The sequence below is a fragment of the Arvicola amphibius genome, chromosome 13 (assembly GCF_903992535.2).
Source record: "Arvicola amphibius chromosome 13, mArvAmp1.2, whole genome shotgun sequence".
Taxonomy (NCBI): domain Eukaryota; kingdom Metazoa; phylum Chordata; class Mammalia; order Rodentia; family Cricetidae; genus Arvicola; species Arvicola amphibius.
Genome location: NC_052059.1, coordinates 67,355,188 through 67,370,342, shown reverse-complemented (window position 1 = coordinate 67,370,342; position 15,155 = coordinate 67,355,188). Strand labels below are relative to the sequence as shown.

General features: G+C 39.2%; 1 protein-coding gene across 5 annotated transcripts in view; it reads right to left on the bottom strand.

Annotated features, from left to right (window-relative positions):
* Positions 1-435: 435 nt before the first annotated feature.
* Positions 436-15,155, bottom strand: part of Txndc16 (thioredoxin domain containing 16) — an 87,372-nt gene continuing 72,652 nt past the window's right edge. For all 5 annotated transcript variants that reach the window (XM_038310194.1, XM_038310196.1, XM_038310198.1 and 2 more), the window contains 3 exons: positions 10,960-11,120; positions 9,557-9,747; positions 436-1,530 (listed from right to left, as the gene is read on the bottom strand). In XM_038310194.1, the coding sequence (XP_038166122.1) occupies positions 1,265-1,530; positions 9,557-9,747; positions 10,960-11,120 (618 nt within the window). In that variant the 3' untranslated portion in view covers positions 436-1,264. The remainder of the gene's footprint in view (positions 1,531-9,556; positions 9,748-10,959; positions 11,121-15,155) is intronic.

Genomic DNA, 15,155 nt, shown 5'->3' with positions numbered 1-15,155 from the left:
GACTTTTTTTTGATTTTTCAAGACAGGATTTCTCTGTAGCTTTTGGAGCCTGTCCTGGAATTAGCTCTTGTAGACCAGACTGGCCTCAAACTCAAAGAAATCTGCCTGCCTCTGCCTCCCGAGTGTTGGGATTAAAGGCGTGCACCACCACCGCCTGGCTTTTGTAGAGACTTTTATTGCTTCTAGAAAGAATAAAAATTGGGGCTGGAGAAATGGTTCAGCAGGTAAGAGCACTGGCTGTTCTTGAAGAGGAACTCGGTTTGGTTCCCAGCATCAACATGGCAACTCACAACTATCCATAACTCCAGTCCCCAGGGATCCAATGCCCTCTTCTGACCTCTGTGGGCAACAGGCATGCATGTAGGGCATTTACATTCATGCAGGGCATTTACATGCATGCATGCCAACCACTCATACTCATAAAATACAAATAAATAAATCTTAAGAAATTAATTTTTAATAATCAAAATAAGACAGCCACTAATTTTTAATATATCATAGTAACTGGGCAGATTAAGAAGATAAGATCCACTGTGCTACAGGATAAGTGGACACAGGATTATGAAGTCTTGGCACTACTGGCATTATGGGATAGACATTTTTATTCTTTGATGGGGGAAGCTATCCAATGCAGAGTGCTGAAGAGCACCCCAACCTCTGTCAGTAGCATCCCTAAGTTATGATACTAAAACTGTCTCTTCACACTGACAAATATCCCTATGAGCAGAACTGAAAAGTACTGGTTTTAACATGACTACAAGAAAATAAATATAAGTGCCAGCTATGATTTCACTGTAGAGTCAATGGTGATTCAGTAGAGCTACATCCCAGTTCTGATTCAAATACACATCATGGCTAGAACTAGGAGAATGACCCTGGTGTTTATCTGCTAGGAGCTGCCCAATACAACAGTCATGTACCACCTGGGACAAACAAGCACTCGAAACACAGCTCTCTATAGTGAGCAATGGCATTAAGTACAAAATGCACTGTATCTTGAAGAATTCATGTGAAAAAAAGTAAATCTCTCGACATTTTTATATAAAGCTATCTGAGTTTACTTACCGGATGAAATACATTTTAAATCCATTTTACCTGCTCATCTTACGGTTTTAAAGTGTAGCTACTAAAAGAAACTTTATGTATGTTATTTGTAGCCCAACCCACTGTATGGCACTTGTCTAGACTTGACGTGGGTTAGTATTATTCTTAACAGAATGAACCTTGAGTTTCTTGAGCCACAGAGAGGGGTCAGGAGGTCCCATCATAACTCCTTGTGGTGCAGCGAAGACTCCTCTGCTTCCTTCGGCCAGTTACTCTTGTTCCAGTGCTTTATTCTGAGCACTTCAGCCGGTCCTCTTCTGGTTGTTGACGGACCTCCCTGGGGCTGCTCAGCACTCTCCTGCACCCCCTTTTCTTTCATACACTCCAGAACTTTCTTTGTGGGAGGCTGAGACATGGGAACATCCATCATACTTAGAAAATCAAAAGCTGGAAGAGGAGGTTTCCATTCCTGAGCAGATAAAGTTGCTGGAAGGAAGAGACAACCAGAGTGTCAACGATTAACAGAGATGAAATCACTGCATAAATATAGCTACAAAGTGCTCTATTTTGAAATGCATATTTGCAGGAGGCCCTCATTAGCATCACTCATCAAATCCATGTGGGAAATGCAGTGTCAACTCAAGGGATTGGACTAGATAGCTAGCATTGGACACAATGTCAGCATGCTAGAACATTCCAAAATCCCCAAAACAAAGTCAAATTGCAAAAGTCTGACTGAATTGAATAGACAAGAATGAGGCTCAATATGAAGAATTTCAGATGCCATGCAGTTAGTACATGTCTTACTTTGTTTTGCTGTTGTTGTTTTTGTTGTTGTTGTTATAACAGAATAGTTGAGTCTGAATCATTTACAAAAAAAAAGTTTATTTGGGCTCATGGTTCTGGGAAGTTCCATCAGGGAACAGAATCTGGAGAGGACATCATAAAGCTTTAATTTAACTGTGGAAGCAGAAGGGGAGTGGATGGGTATAGGAGAGAAATGCGGGTCCAATTCCTAGAGGAGCTAATCTAATGAAAGTCGTTAACTGATTCATGAAGGCTCTCCATTATAATCCAACGCCACTTACTAGGACCCACCTTCCAATATGGCCAAATGTTGATCAAATTTCAATCTGCGTGTCAATGTAGACAAACCATAGCAAGAGAGGAAGATATACTATGATTAAAACTAGTTATAGTTAAATTAAAGAGCCAGGCATGGTAGTGCACACCTTTAACCCCAGCACTCAGGAGACAGAGGCAGGCAGATCTCTGGGAGCTGTAGACCACCCTGGTCTACAGAGTGAGTTCCAAGACAGCCAGGGTTTCACAGAGAGACACTATCTCCAAAAATTACCCCTCCCCCCAAAAAAAGCTTTAAGAAAAAATAATTTATAAAATTGAGCAGGAGAAAATAGTCACTTATAAAGCAGTCATTCAGGAGTGGGGAGATGACTCGATGGTTAAGTTCACTTGCTGCTCCTGCAGATGGCCTGGGTTCCAGCCCCCAGCGCCCACACTAGGTGACTCAGAGCTGCTAGGAACTCCAGTTCTGGGGAACCAAACCCCTTCTGGTTTCTGAGGGTTCCTGCATGCACATAGTGTACATACATACTCAGATGTGCACCTGTGTACACACTTACACATAGTTGTAACAGGACCCCAGACTTAGGACTCCAAGACCTCAGCACAACTGACTCCTTGATGGAAATAAGGCTGTAAAACTCAGTATGTAGACAGCACCACCTGCCAAAACTAAAACAAAGGCCTAATCCATCGAAGTCCATAGTTCTGGAAAGACTCTAAATGTAATAACCTTGCTTTTTGACTTCTGTAGTTCCACGTCAGGCTAATTGCTCTTGTTAACTGAAGTATGTCAACCCAAAACATGATTTGTGTCCTTAAAAGCTCATCCTAAGAAAGGCTCAGTGCTTCACTGGGATCCTATCCAGTGTAGTCACTAGTCAGCTAATAAAGATGTTCAACTAGTTTAAATCCACATCTGAGCAGTCTTCTCTGGTGAATATTTCATAAGAAAGTAATAAATAAGAAATCATCAATACATACAATCCATCATATCCATTTAGAAGACTAACATCTTAAAATTGTAGATTAAACCCTTAAAATTACAAACATCACCCACTCCAGTTTTGTCCTAAAAAAACAGCCTGTCTTAATCTTACTTACTTTATGAGACAGAGATCTCACAGTATAGCTTTGGCTGACCTGGAACTTGATATGTAGAACATTCTGGTCTTTAAGCTCACAGAAATGTTCCAAGTGCTGGGATTAAAGGTGTGCACCACCACATATGACCTTCCAGTCTACTTTTTTTTTACTAATAGATGAGAAATAAGGCAAAACATGTAAGTTTTATTAAATTAATTGTTGGCAATAATACTTAGTCTGTAATAAAGTAGTTGTCCAGTGCAAAAGAATAAAAACAGATACTTTCATACATCATATATAAAAATTAAATCCAACTGGATTAATGATGTAAGTATTAAGACTAAAACTTTAAAAATCATTCAAATATGAAATAAATAACAATATTTTTAAAATTTCTGTTTGGTTAAACATGGCATAAAATATCATAAATATAATAATAAAAGAAAAACTAAGTTCTTAAAATTGTTTTTTCTCAAATCATACTACAAAACACATAAAATGAAAAATCAATGAAATGGCATAAATTATTTATAGATGACATTATTATTTTATGTGTGTTTTTTTATTCTATGACAGTTTTATAATATACACAATGTATTTTTACTAAGTGTATACTGGCCCAAAAGTCCTCTTGTGTTTCTCCAACATGCTCCCCTCTCAGCATTATGACTTCTATTTAAAATATTCAATTTTACAATTCACAGAGTTTAAGTAAAAGCTACACACATCTTCATGGGCATGCGACTTTCCAGTGGTACATAATCATCTCAGAAGGGACCACAAATGAGAATAAAACTGAGTATTCTTTTCCCAGTAGCCATTAGTTACCAATAGCTCTTCAGCTATTAGTGGGTACATATGTGCCCTGCCCATCTTCTTTACTAGAATATTGACTGGCTTGATCTTGAGCAGGTCTTATGCAGACTTCTAGTCTATTTTAAACAGTTTGCAATTCTGGCTAGTTTTATGTCAGGCTGACACAAGCTAAAGTCACCTGAGAGGAGGGAACCTCAATTAAGAGAATGTCTCCATGAGACTGGGCTTTAGGCAAGCCTGTGGAGCATTTTCTTAATTAGCGGTTAGCCCTCCATGGCCTCAGTGGCAGCCCTGCCTCTGGGTTCCTACTCTGCCAACTTCCTTTAATGGCAGATTATGATGTGGAAGTGTAAGAGAAACCCTTTCTTCCCTAAGCTGTTTTGGCCATGGTGTTTATCACAGCAAAAGAAGCCCTAACAAGACTGCATGTGTGTGTGGGGGGGGGGGGGTGCACGTGGAGGCCAGAAGTAAGCCATGGTGTCCACAGTGTCTTCTTCCATCACTCACACCTTATTTACTGCACCCAGAGCTCACTGACTGAGCAGGTTCCACAGAGCTGATCTGCTCATTTAGATCAAACTCAGGCTGTTGGCTTCCACAGCAAGCACTTCACCAAGTGAACCATCTCCCTGGCTCTGAAAAGTAACTATTTCTATGACTAATTCCAGAAAAAAAAATACCTTCGAATATATTTAACATTGTTGCTCATACTAGTAATGCCTTAATCTTGAAGCATTTTCTGTTTTTAGGTTAACATCTTTTCCACACACTTTATGAAAACAAGTACATTTTTTAAAGTTAATTATAGACAGTAATAATTTTAAAGTGCCATGGAGTCAATTGAACTATAAATACACAGCGATTAGAGAATTTCCCTTAGGTGAGTGCCATGCAGTGAATCTTCACACTGTTTTCAAATACTGGCCATACTGTGTCGAGAAGGACAGACTTTGGAGAATTTAGCCCTAAAAGGGATGTCTTTATCAACTTCCTCCCGTTGATGTTCACTAATCTATGCAGAAGAGAAGTCAGAAAGACTGTAAGAGCCAGAGGGGAGGGATGAGTCAAGGAAATAGCATCTTCCAGACACAATAGGCCTGATACATGTATGAGGTCACAGAGACTGGGATGCAGAGGCCCATACGAGTCTAAACCAGGCAAAACCCCAGCAGAGAGAAGGGGTGTGGACACAAAGGTCCATCCCTAATCCAGAAGCTACTTGCAATAGAAACCTCTGGGCGAGGGAAGATCAGTGTTCTCCAGTGGAGAGTCACTGCGTCCACCCACCACGCTCCACAACGGCCCACGCCCAGGAGTAGCTGTCCAGAGCAAAGTGGACTCCATTGTCTTCCACTGTTGCTGTTTGTTTTGTGAGTGTTTGTTTTGGTATTTTTTGTTTTACTGTTATTTTGGTTCTGTTCTTTTTAGTCTGTTTTGATTTTCATTTTGTTGTTTTTGTTGTTGGTTGGTTGGATGGATGGGTTTGTCTTTTACTTTTGTTAGAGAGAAAATTAATATGAAGCTAGGTGGGTAGGGAGTCAAAAGAGCCTGGGAAAAGTTGAAGGAAAAGTATGATCAAAATACATTGTATGAAAATATTTTAAATAATAAAATACTGATCCTTAGATGAGGAAAACTGATTAAAGTTGATAACTTATGAGCTACATTAGCTAACCAAAAAGTTTACTAAAAATTTAGTTGGCCTAATTAAAATATTTTTGAGAAAGAAACTAAGTAAGCACATGAAGTAAGCTTTTAGAAGTAAGTTGTGATAGGAGAATTTATATGATGTTACATGCAAAAATAATAAATACTCTAAAAATACAAACTTGCACATCTCCTACAAATCAAGCAATCACCTTTGTAAGGTTCTAAGTACAAATCAAGAACAGTTTATTAGAGCTGAAAAACTCAAACAAAAATCTGCACTGCTCATAGGCCGTGCATCTACACTTGCTGACAGACAATTTCTCCTACTCAACTATACCAATTTCGGCACATCACGGGGGCATTAAATTATGTTACTCATGGAATTCAGGCTTCAAACGGGTACTAATAAATTACTAGATTACAAAGTGACCAATGGATGAAAATCTTATCTGAATGAAATGAACAGGCAAGGGTATGTGCAGTTGGCACTATCACTTAAATGAAATACTTCTTGACCCTTTATTATATGCCAGACATTATTTGCTAGATCCTTAAAGTAACAAAAGCATAATCTTCCCATGGCCAGGACAGAGAAAGACTGAGGAACTGGACAAACTTACACACCAACTCTCAGTAAAAATGGCCAGTGGCCACAATCTCACCTGTGGTGCAGGTCACTCTGGGAATATTCACTGTATTCCCAGAATGTCACTACAACCGGCCCAGTTTCTGAGCCTCTCTCAAAGCATGGTTAGCAGAGGCCTGTCTAACAAAGAGTGTCCAGTCTGGCTAGCACAGAGGGACACAACATACAGGGCTGTGCCATTAAATCTTATATGCTGCAGGAGTGACTTAACAGAAACACAGAGACACAGAAATGATGGAGACCCTCGCTAGGTGAGGAGGTAAAGACATTAAAAACTGCACAGAAAGGATGCCAGTCTCTCAGAAAACTCTCAAAAGGACTGTAATTGTTTCAGAAAAACTGGCAATGGTTGTGGTAACAGAACCAAAGCTCTTGGGATGTCCTTACCAGGAAGACCTGAACACGGATAATACCTTCCAGTTTATGTGTTACAAAGTTTCTAAAAACAGCCTTACTTGACGGTGAAGTAACTTTGTGACATATCAGAGTAGGAACTGTGCATCTCTCTGTGTAGCAAAGGGAAAAACCAACAGAAAGCATGGAAACTGGGTCATGAGCTCAAGGCTGTGTTTTGAGCATCCACCATCTCTAAAGCAGAACTATTTGAGATGTACCCATCTCTTCAGAAGAGTCTATAGGGCTTGCACCTGAGAGCAAAGCAGCAGCACTCACATGACCCTGTAAGGAGGCGATGCAGACAGGACAACAAGCATCTGCAGTGTGCAGGAGCTACAGATAAAAGGGTGCACCCTTGTATGTAAGAAAGGACCAGGAGCCTCCTTCCACTTTATGACTGATGCTAAATAGGCAATTTTCTCCAATTCTAAGAAAATATTACAGTCAGTGAACTACCTTAGAAATTCACTCAAAAGTATCAACAAGTTATCATCCTAAAGGGATATAGGATAGCCAAAACAATTTAGAGAATAAAGAATGGAATCAGAGGAATTAATGTCTCAATAAAAAAAAAAACCCTACTCCAAAGCAACAGTAATGGTGTGGTGTGACCACAGACAGAAACATATAAATTATTTCACAGTAGCATTATTCATAAGAGCCAAAAATTGAAGGCAACCTATCACATGAAGAACAGTACGTACAATGTAGTGTCTTCACATGGTGAAATATTATCTGCCCATAAACAGCAATGACTGCTTATCCATGCTATAGCATGGTTATTCTTTGAAATCTGCACCCCAAGAGATGGTCAGACATAAACACCCACATATGATATTATCCATTAGTACTACAGGTTAAATATTAAAGCTAGAATAGTTTGTGGACGCTAAAATATCGAGATTTCTATATTCCCTATGTTCACTACAGCATTATTCATTAATTGCCATGATTTGAACATGACCTGTGTTTATCAAAAAACAAATGAATAATGAATGATGAGTGCATACAATGGAATGCTATTCATTCTTTAAATAGAAGGAAATCGTGTAATTTGTGACAATGTGGATGAACCTTAAGGGCATGACACTCAGCAAATTACTCTGGGTATAGAAAGACAAATACAACATGACCTCACTTAAATGAAGAAATTTAAAATAACCAAACTCACAGAAGTAAAGAAACCCAAAGTTATGGAGGAAGCGAAACTACAAATGGGGAGATGCTGGTCAAAGAGCACAAAACTTGTTAGACAGAGAAAGCTTTCTGGAACTCTGCTGTAGAGCAGGGACTGCAGTAAACAGCACATTACACAAACATGAACAATCCTAAAATTTCTCTTTTTTTGTATGTACATATGCATGCACTTTGCAAGACTGTGTGTTTACATGTGTGTGTGTCTGTGTGTGACCTGAATCTTTGTCCACTTTAAATTTTGAGGGAGAGTCTCCTGCTTGATCTCAGAGTTTGCAGTTAGCCTAGTTAGCCTAGTTAGCCAGTTTGCTGTTGGGATCCCACGCCTCTGCCTCCTGTGTGCTGGTGTTTCAGGTAGGCAGCTTCACCCGCCCAGTGTTTATGAAGGTGTTGTCAGTCCAGACTCCTGTCCTCGAGCCTGTTTTACCTGGTAAGACATCTCTCCAGTCCAAACAGTAGGTTTTAAATGATCTCATCACAAAAAAATAATAAGTGTGTGAGATAACAAATGTTAATTGGCTTGATTAAATCATTCCTCAATACATGTATATACATTAAAATATCACGCACATCATAAATACAGAGATTTCCAGTTGTCAGTTTTTAAAATTGTCTCTGGGGCTGGGTAGAGTGCTCAATGGTCAGAGTCTCTTTGGATTAACATCAAAGTTGGATAGACCTGGTGGCTGCCTATAATCCCAACACTTAGAAGGCACAGAAGGGGAATCCTAGGGCAAGCTGGCTAGACTATTCAAAATAGTAAGCTCTGGGATCAGGGAGAGATCCTATCTCAATTAATGAGGTGCAGACAGTTGAGGAAGACATCTAATGTCAACTTACCTTAAACTATCCCATCTATTTTTTGCAAAAGACATCTTTTTATCTTTCTCTAATTCTGTATACCTTACTTTTACTCTTACTGTGGCTGACTGTGAAGCTGGGTGGCTGGCCACTAATGCCCTCCTTGATCTCTCTTGCTCCTCTTTTTTTTCCTCCCAGACTTCTACTGTTTATTCCCTCTGCCTCCCAGCCCCGCCTATCCTTGTTCCTGCCTCACTACTGGCCATTCAGCATTTTATTAGGCCATCAGGTGTTTTAGCCAAAGAATCACAACTTCACGGAGGAAGTTCAATGCAGCATAAACAAAAGCAACACACCTGAAAATAATATTCTACTGCAACTCACTTCCTATAAAACTAGGTATTTTCTTACGTTTATAGAAAGACAACAAACTTTGTGCATAAGAAAGGACAGTATGCACACTGTCCTGTGACACTTGCAATTTAAAGATGTATGAAGGTGGCATGAGGGATTTGACTTTGGCAGGTCAATGTTCCCAATATGACAATTTTTTAAAAGTAGATATATTACGAGATTCACATGTCTGAAGACACTGGCAATGCACACAAGCAACATGGACTTAACAAATCAGTATCCTAAAGAAAGAGGCCTTAGTAGGTGAGGCAGAGGTCTCCATTCGGGACCCAGGGACTCAGACTGTTCACAGTCTGTTCACTATGGTGTGCAACCAATTCATTAATACTTATACAGCAATATAAACATTACAGCCTTACTCATTCTCATCTTTTATTAGTTATGATTAACATTACAAATCTATGCAACAAAATACAGAAAACTTACTGATAGGATTTTCTAGGCCCACTTCCAATTTTTTAAGCCACAATCTCAGGTTTTGTTCCGTTATAGACTGAGGTGAAGGAAATGCATACACTTGGCCTCCTGAATGCAGATTCACCAAAAGCAGCTGAGGAAGTGGGGGCAGAGAGCCAAAATATGCCTTCAAGACTCCCTTCCCCACTGGAGTATTCTTTCTGCAAAAGGGAGGATTAAAATATGTTAATTATTCCTTCTGTGACAAAAAAAGATAATAAAAATCTTTTATAGAGCAGTAAACTTCAATTATTGGCCTGCTTGTAAGCTTATGAAAAGACTTCTCGAAGACCAAGAAGTCTACTATTAAATTAGTAATCAAATTCCTTTAAAGATTTTTGTGACATGGGGCAATCTATCATGGGAGGAAAAAAAAAGACAGCCAGTAACTTTCCATGAAACTCAAGAACCCAAAGCCTTATCAACACAGGCTTGAGACAATCAATGGGTTCCCCTTAGAAGTTTAAGTACTTCACTGTATGTCGGTGCCAAACTAACCTGATACATAACTGTAACATGATGCTCCCTTTACAAAGACTTCTTTCCCCTAAAAATGTGCCTTTCCTCGGGAAAGAGGGGGGAAGGTTAACTGCATATTAAAGAGCTAAGAGAATAGCGATGTTCCTACAAGGAACTACACATTAAAGATGTCCAGCTTCCTAACGCAGCAGCTTTCACACTTTAGGTATCTACAATGGTAGTTCCCTAGGCAAACTTGCCTCAAGAGTGAGATGCTAATAAGACCTCACAACAAAAATGTGCATTGCCATATTTTTGCTGCTTTTCAAGCAAGTTGTTTTTTTAAAAAAGAAAGCATATCTCAAGGGTCATGTGTGCACATGTGAACTGTATTCACAGACATTTGATAAAATACCAGTCATTCATCTAGAAAACATGCCAAAAAAAAATACCACTTAGGGATGCACTGAGTGAAACCCTTGCTAATCTATGGGGTGACTTTAAGCACACAGAGAAGCAAACTGAAGTTTGTAAATATCACAGTGCTTACTTTCTTATTTGCCATTGTTTTCAATGGACATCAACTACTTTTAAAATCAGAAAAATATTGCCTACAACTATTTTAGAATAACAGTCAAGTCATCTTCTATCTTGAAGTCAATAACAAGGTCATCTTGAAACTTATCTGAGAAAGTTAGTTATGAAAATATCATGATAATAAAGTTGGTCCCATGTTAACTACAAAGGTTACAGAATTTCATTTCCTAATGAAAATGTAATAATTGTATTTCCTTTATGTAGCTCAGAGTCGCCTTGAACTCATGAGTGCTGTGATTACAGGTAGGCACGACACCACAGTCTTCCCCCACCCTTTACCTCATAAGTCAAAACAAAACCATTCAGCATATACTTACAAATTTAGCCAGCAAGGGATAAAGGAATCCAACTGCTTCTGTCTCATCAGGGCCAGAACTGTATTCCTATACTGAGGGTTTATGCTGCCATCACTGAACAAGATAAGCAATGGTCTCTGAAGTCTTAAATATGTGGGAAGATTGTCCACAGTGATTTCTGGCTGTTAAAGAAGAAGCATCTGAAATCCCTCAAACAAAAATCATGGGCATGATACAACATAAAGTGTAAACAATGTTCAAGTGATTCATGTGATTGCAGCTCATAAAATGTAATTCAAACATCTTCATTCAGAGATTTGACCACAGTAAGTAAATCTTAAGCACTTCAAATTCAATCCTACCTCATGGTAATGAATTATAGTCAAAATAAAATTACTAACAGACCTTAAGAACACATTAGCTTTAAGAACATATTAAGCAGTGGTGGCACACGCCTTTAATCCCAGCACTCAGGAGGTAGAGGCAGGTGGATCTCTGTGAGTTTAAGGCCAGCCTGGTCTGCAAAGTGAGCTCCAGGACAGTAAGGGCTACACAGAGAAACCCTGTCTAAAAAACCAAAAAGAAGACACATTAGCTGATGCCTCCATAATAATTCATGCTGAACTCTGAATCCAGATTAGCTAATACACAATTAATAAACAAAACTCTTTCATACTCCCCTCTAGTAAGGTTTTCTGGTTAAAACACAAGCTAACTTCTTAATGCCTGTCTATATAAGGATGTAAGGTCTCTCAGTCCCAGCATCAGGTCTGCCTGCATGCCACCACGTTCTCCACCATGATGATAATGGACTGAACCTCTGAAACTTGATTTGCAGCCTAGAACTCATTGCCTCTAATGCAACAGCAGCCAGGTGTATGGAGCAAAGGCCACTACTCTGTATGATCCAGGGATTTATTAAACACAAAAGTATACTTTGAAGGACTAAATTATAATAAATCACTATTATGCCAAAATTAAATAAACAGAATTTACAAAGGAAAAACATAAGCTAAATGTTGAAATTATAACATTTTCCCCACTTTCCATGATTAGCTTACTTTTTCCAAACGGGAATATTTTGGAAGATTAAAATAATTAAAGTTGTGTTAAAAACAAACCCCAAAGCCAATCTGACCTCTTCTGAGTTTAAAGAGATGGAAAGGAATTTAGTTAGGAGTAAGTAATCTAATCTTCCACCATGTTTAGTACTGTTTTAGGAGAGCTTCCTGCCGTGAATCCAGCGCAGTAGCACTGAGCCCCCTGGAGGCACCTGTGAGCTAGAAACATCATCTCTCATCAGATGGAAATGTTCCCAGAGGCTCAGAGGGACAGGAAGCTTAACCCCAAAGAGGCACACTGCCTACCAGGTTCCTCTTTCACTGGGTCACCAGAAATTCTCATTAACAACCTGACATTTTAGATGATGCCAATAACCTTTGTTCAGTATTCCTTCATCTTCAAACACCAAGCTGGCATATGCCTTGCCTTACTTAGTTCTCAAATTACCTTCCCTCTGCCAATCATCTCTCTTCCACTCTTTCTCTTCGTATTTAAAATCATCATCCTATATTTTCCTATACCGCAAGCTAAATACTAGGTCTGTTTTTCAAATCCCCCAACCGGTTTTCTGTGCTAACTACTGTCTATCTTTTCCATGTGACACATTCCCCTCCTAAATGCTGACAGGTCTCACTGAGCCCGAGAAACATGAGATGAGAATGATGACTTCCACTCAACTCATTTACTAAGAACTAAGAAGCTTGACACATGATGCTAGGTGCTTCTTAAGGAACCTTCCTGCCGACAGAGTTCCTATATCAGAAGAGAAAGGTATCGAAACTGCTGTGACCCTTGAGTGCTTTTCGTGTTTGACTGTCAGGAAGCCTACCTGTCAAAGAGACACGGTAGGGGAACTCGGGATTTGAGGAAGTGTCATTTTGGTACAGTCCCCTTATAAAGAGGGAGATCCTGACAAGCTAAGCTGTACTCCAGCACAGAGCTACAGATACTGAGATAGTAAAGAACAGGCAGAGAGCTGCTAAGGCTACATGCGGGGAATCAGGGAGCTGAAGGACATCAGTGCAGGGAAGGCAAAAGGCAAGTGTAACCATGAGAGCACACAGGAGCGCCTCAGTAGTCTCCTAGCTCCTGAGAAAATGCAGATTTTGTATCGGATTAGTGACATAGGCTGTGGTATTTTCAGAAGGATGACTAGATAGGCATTTTGTGAGAACAGAGGTCAGTGACGGACAATCTTCTTATATCAGTCAAGAGAGAAAGACAAGGTCAGCGAGCTGCTTGGCCCTCAAGGAGACCTGACTGTCTACCAGAAGATCCATCATTCATTGGGGTGAGTGAATTGAATTCATTGGGGTGAATTGAAATTCTAAAAGAAGGCCCAAAGGGGATTATTCAGAGGAAGAAATGGGCAGGCGCCAATGCAAGAATTCCTCCAACAATTTGAAAAACAACATGAAAGCACCAGAACCCAGAGAACTTATAACAGGAGGACTTGAACACACTAATCAAGAAGAAGTAGAAAAAATTGACTTTATGAAAGTAATAGAGTCCCTTAAACAGCAAGTGAAAAACTCCCTTAAAGAAATGGACGAGAAGAATAACAAAAAGTTTGAAGAATTGAGTAAATCCGTAAATGATATCCTAGGAAACCAAGAAAAAACAATCAAACACATAATGGAAAAAGTGCAAGACTTGAAAACTGAAATGGAGGCAAGGAAGAAAACACAACTCGAAGGCCAGCCAGATATGGAAAATCTATGTAAATGAACAGAGACTACAGAAACAAGCATAACCAACAGAATACTTCAGAATCTCAGATTCTGAAGATACCATAAAGAAAATAAACGCACTGATCAAAGAAAACAGCAAATCCAACAAATTCTCATCACAAAACATTCAGGAAATCTGGGACACAATAAAAAGACCAAACCTAAGAATAATAGACATAGAAGAAGGAGAATTACAGCTCAATGGTCCAGAAAATATATTTAATAAAATTATAGAAGAAAACTTCCCAAACCTAAAGAAAGATATTCCTATTAAGGTTCAAGAAGCTTACAGAACACCAAATAGACTGGATCAAAAAAACCATCCCCTCGCCATATTATAATCAAAACACAAAACATACAGAATAAAGAAAGAATATTAAGAGCTGCAAAGGAAAAAGGTCAAGTAACATATAAAGGAAAACCTATCAGACTAACACCTGACTTCTCTATGGAAACCATGAAAGCCAGAAGGTCCTGGATAGATGTTTTGCAGAAACTAAGAGACCATGGATGCAAGCCCAGATTACTATACCCAGCCAAGCTTTCATTCACTATAAATGGAGAAAACAAAATATTCCAGGATAAAAACAAATTTAAACAATACATAGCCACAAATCCAGCCTTACAGAAAGTAATAGAAGGAAATTCACAAACAAAGGAGTCCAGCGTTGCCCAAAATAACTCAGACATCTAGCGACCCTTCACCAGCACATCTCAAAGAAAGGAAACACACAATCTCTACTACCAAATAAAAAATGACAACCGGAGTTAACAACCATTGGTCATTAATATCACTTAATATCAATGGACTCAATTCACCTATAAAAAGGCACAGGCTAAGAGATTGGATACGAAAACAGGATACAACATTCTGCTGTTTACAAGAAACACACCTCAACCACAAAGACAGACATCTACTCAGAGTAAAGGGTTGGGAAAAGGTCTATCAAGCAAATGGACCTAAGAAACAAGCGGGTGTGGCCATACTAATTTCTAACAAAGTTGACTTCAAACTAAAATCAATCAGAAGAGATGGAAAGGGACACTTTATACTCATTACAGGAAAAATATGCCCCTAATACAAAAGCACCCACTTATGTAAAAGAAACATTACTAGAACTCAAGGCAGCAATCAAACCAAACACACTGATAGTGGGAGACTTCAACACTCCTCTTTCACCAATGGACAGGTCAATCCGACAGAAACCTAACAGAGAATTAAGAGACTTAATAGAGGTAATGAACCAAATGGACTTAACAGACATCTATAGAACATTCCACCCAAACAGGAAAGAATATACCTTCTTCTCTGCGGCTCATGGAACCTTTTCGAAAATTGACCACATACTCGGTAACAAAGCAAACTTCCACAGTTACAAAAACATATTAGTAACCACCTGCATCTTATCGGATCACCATGGATTA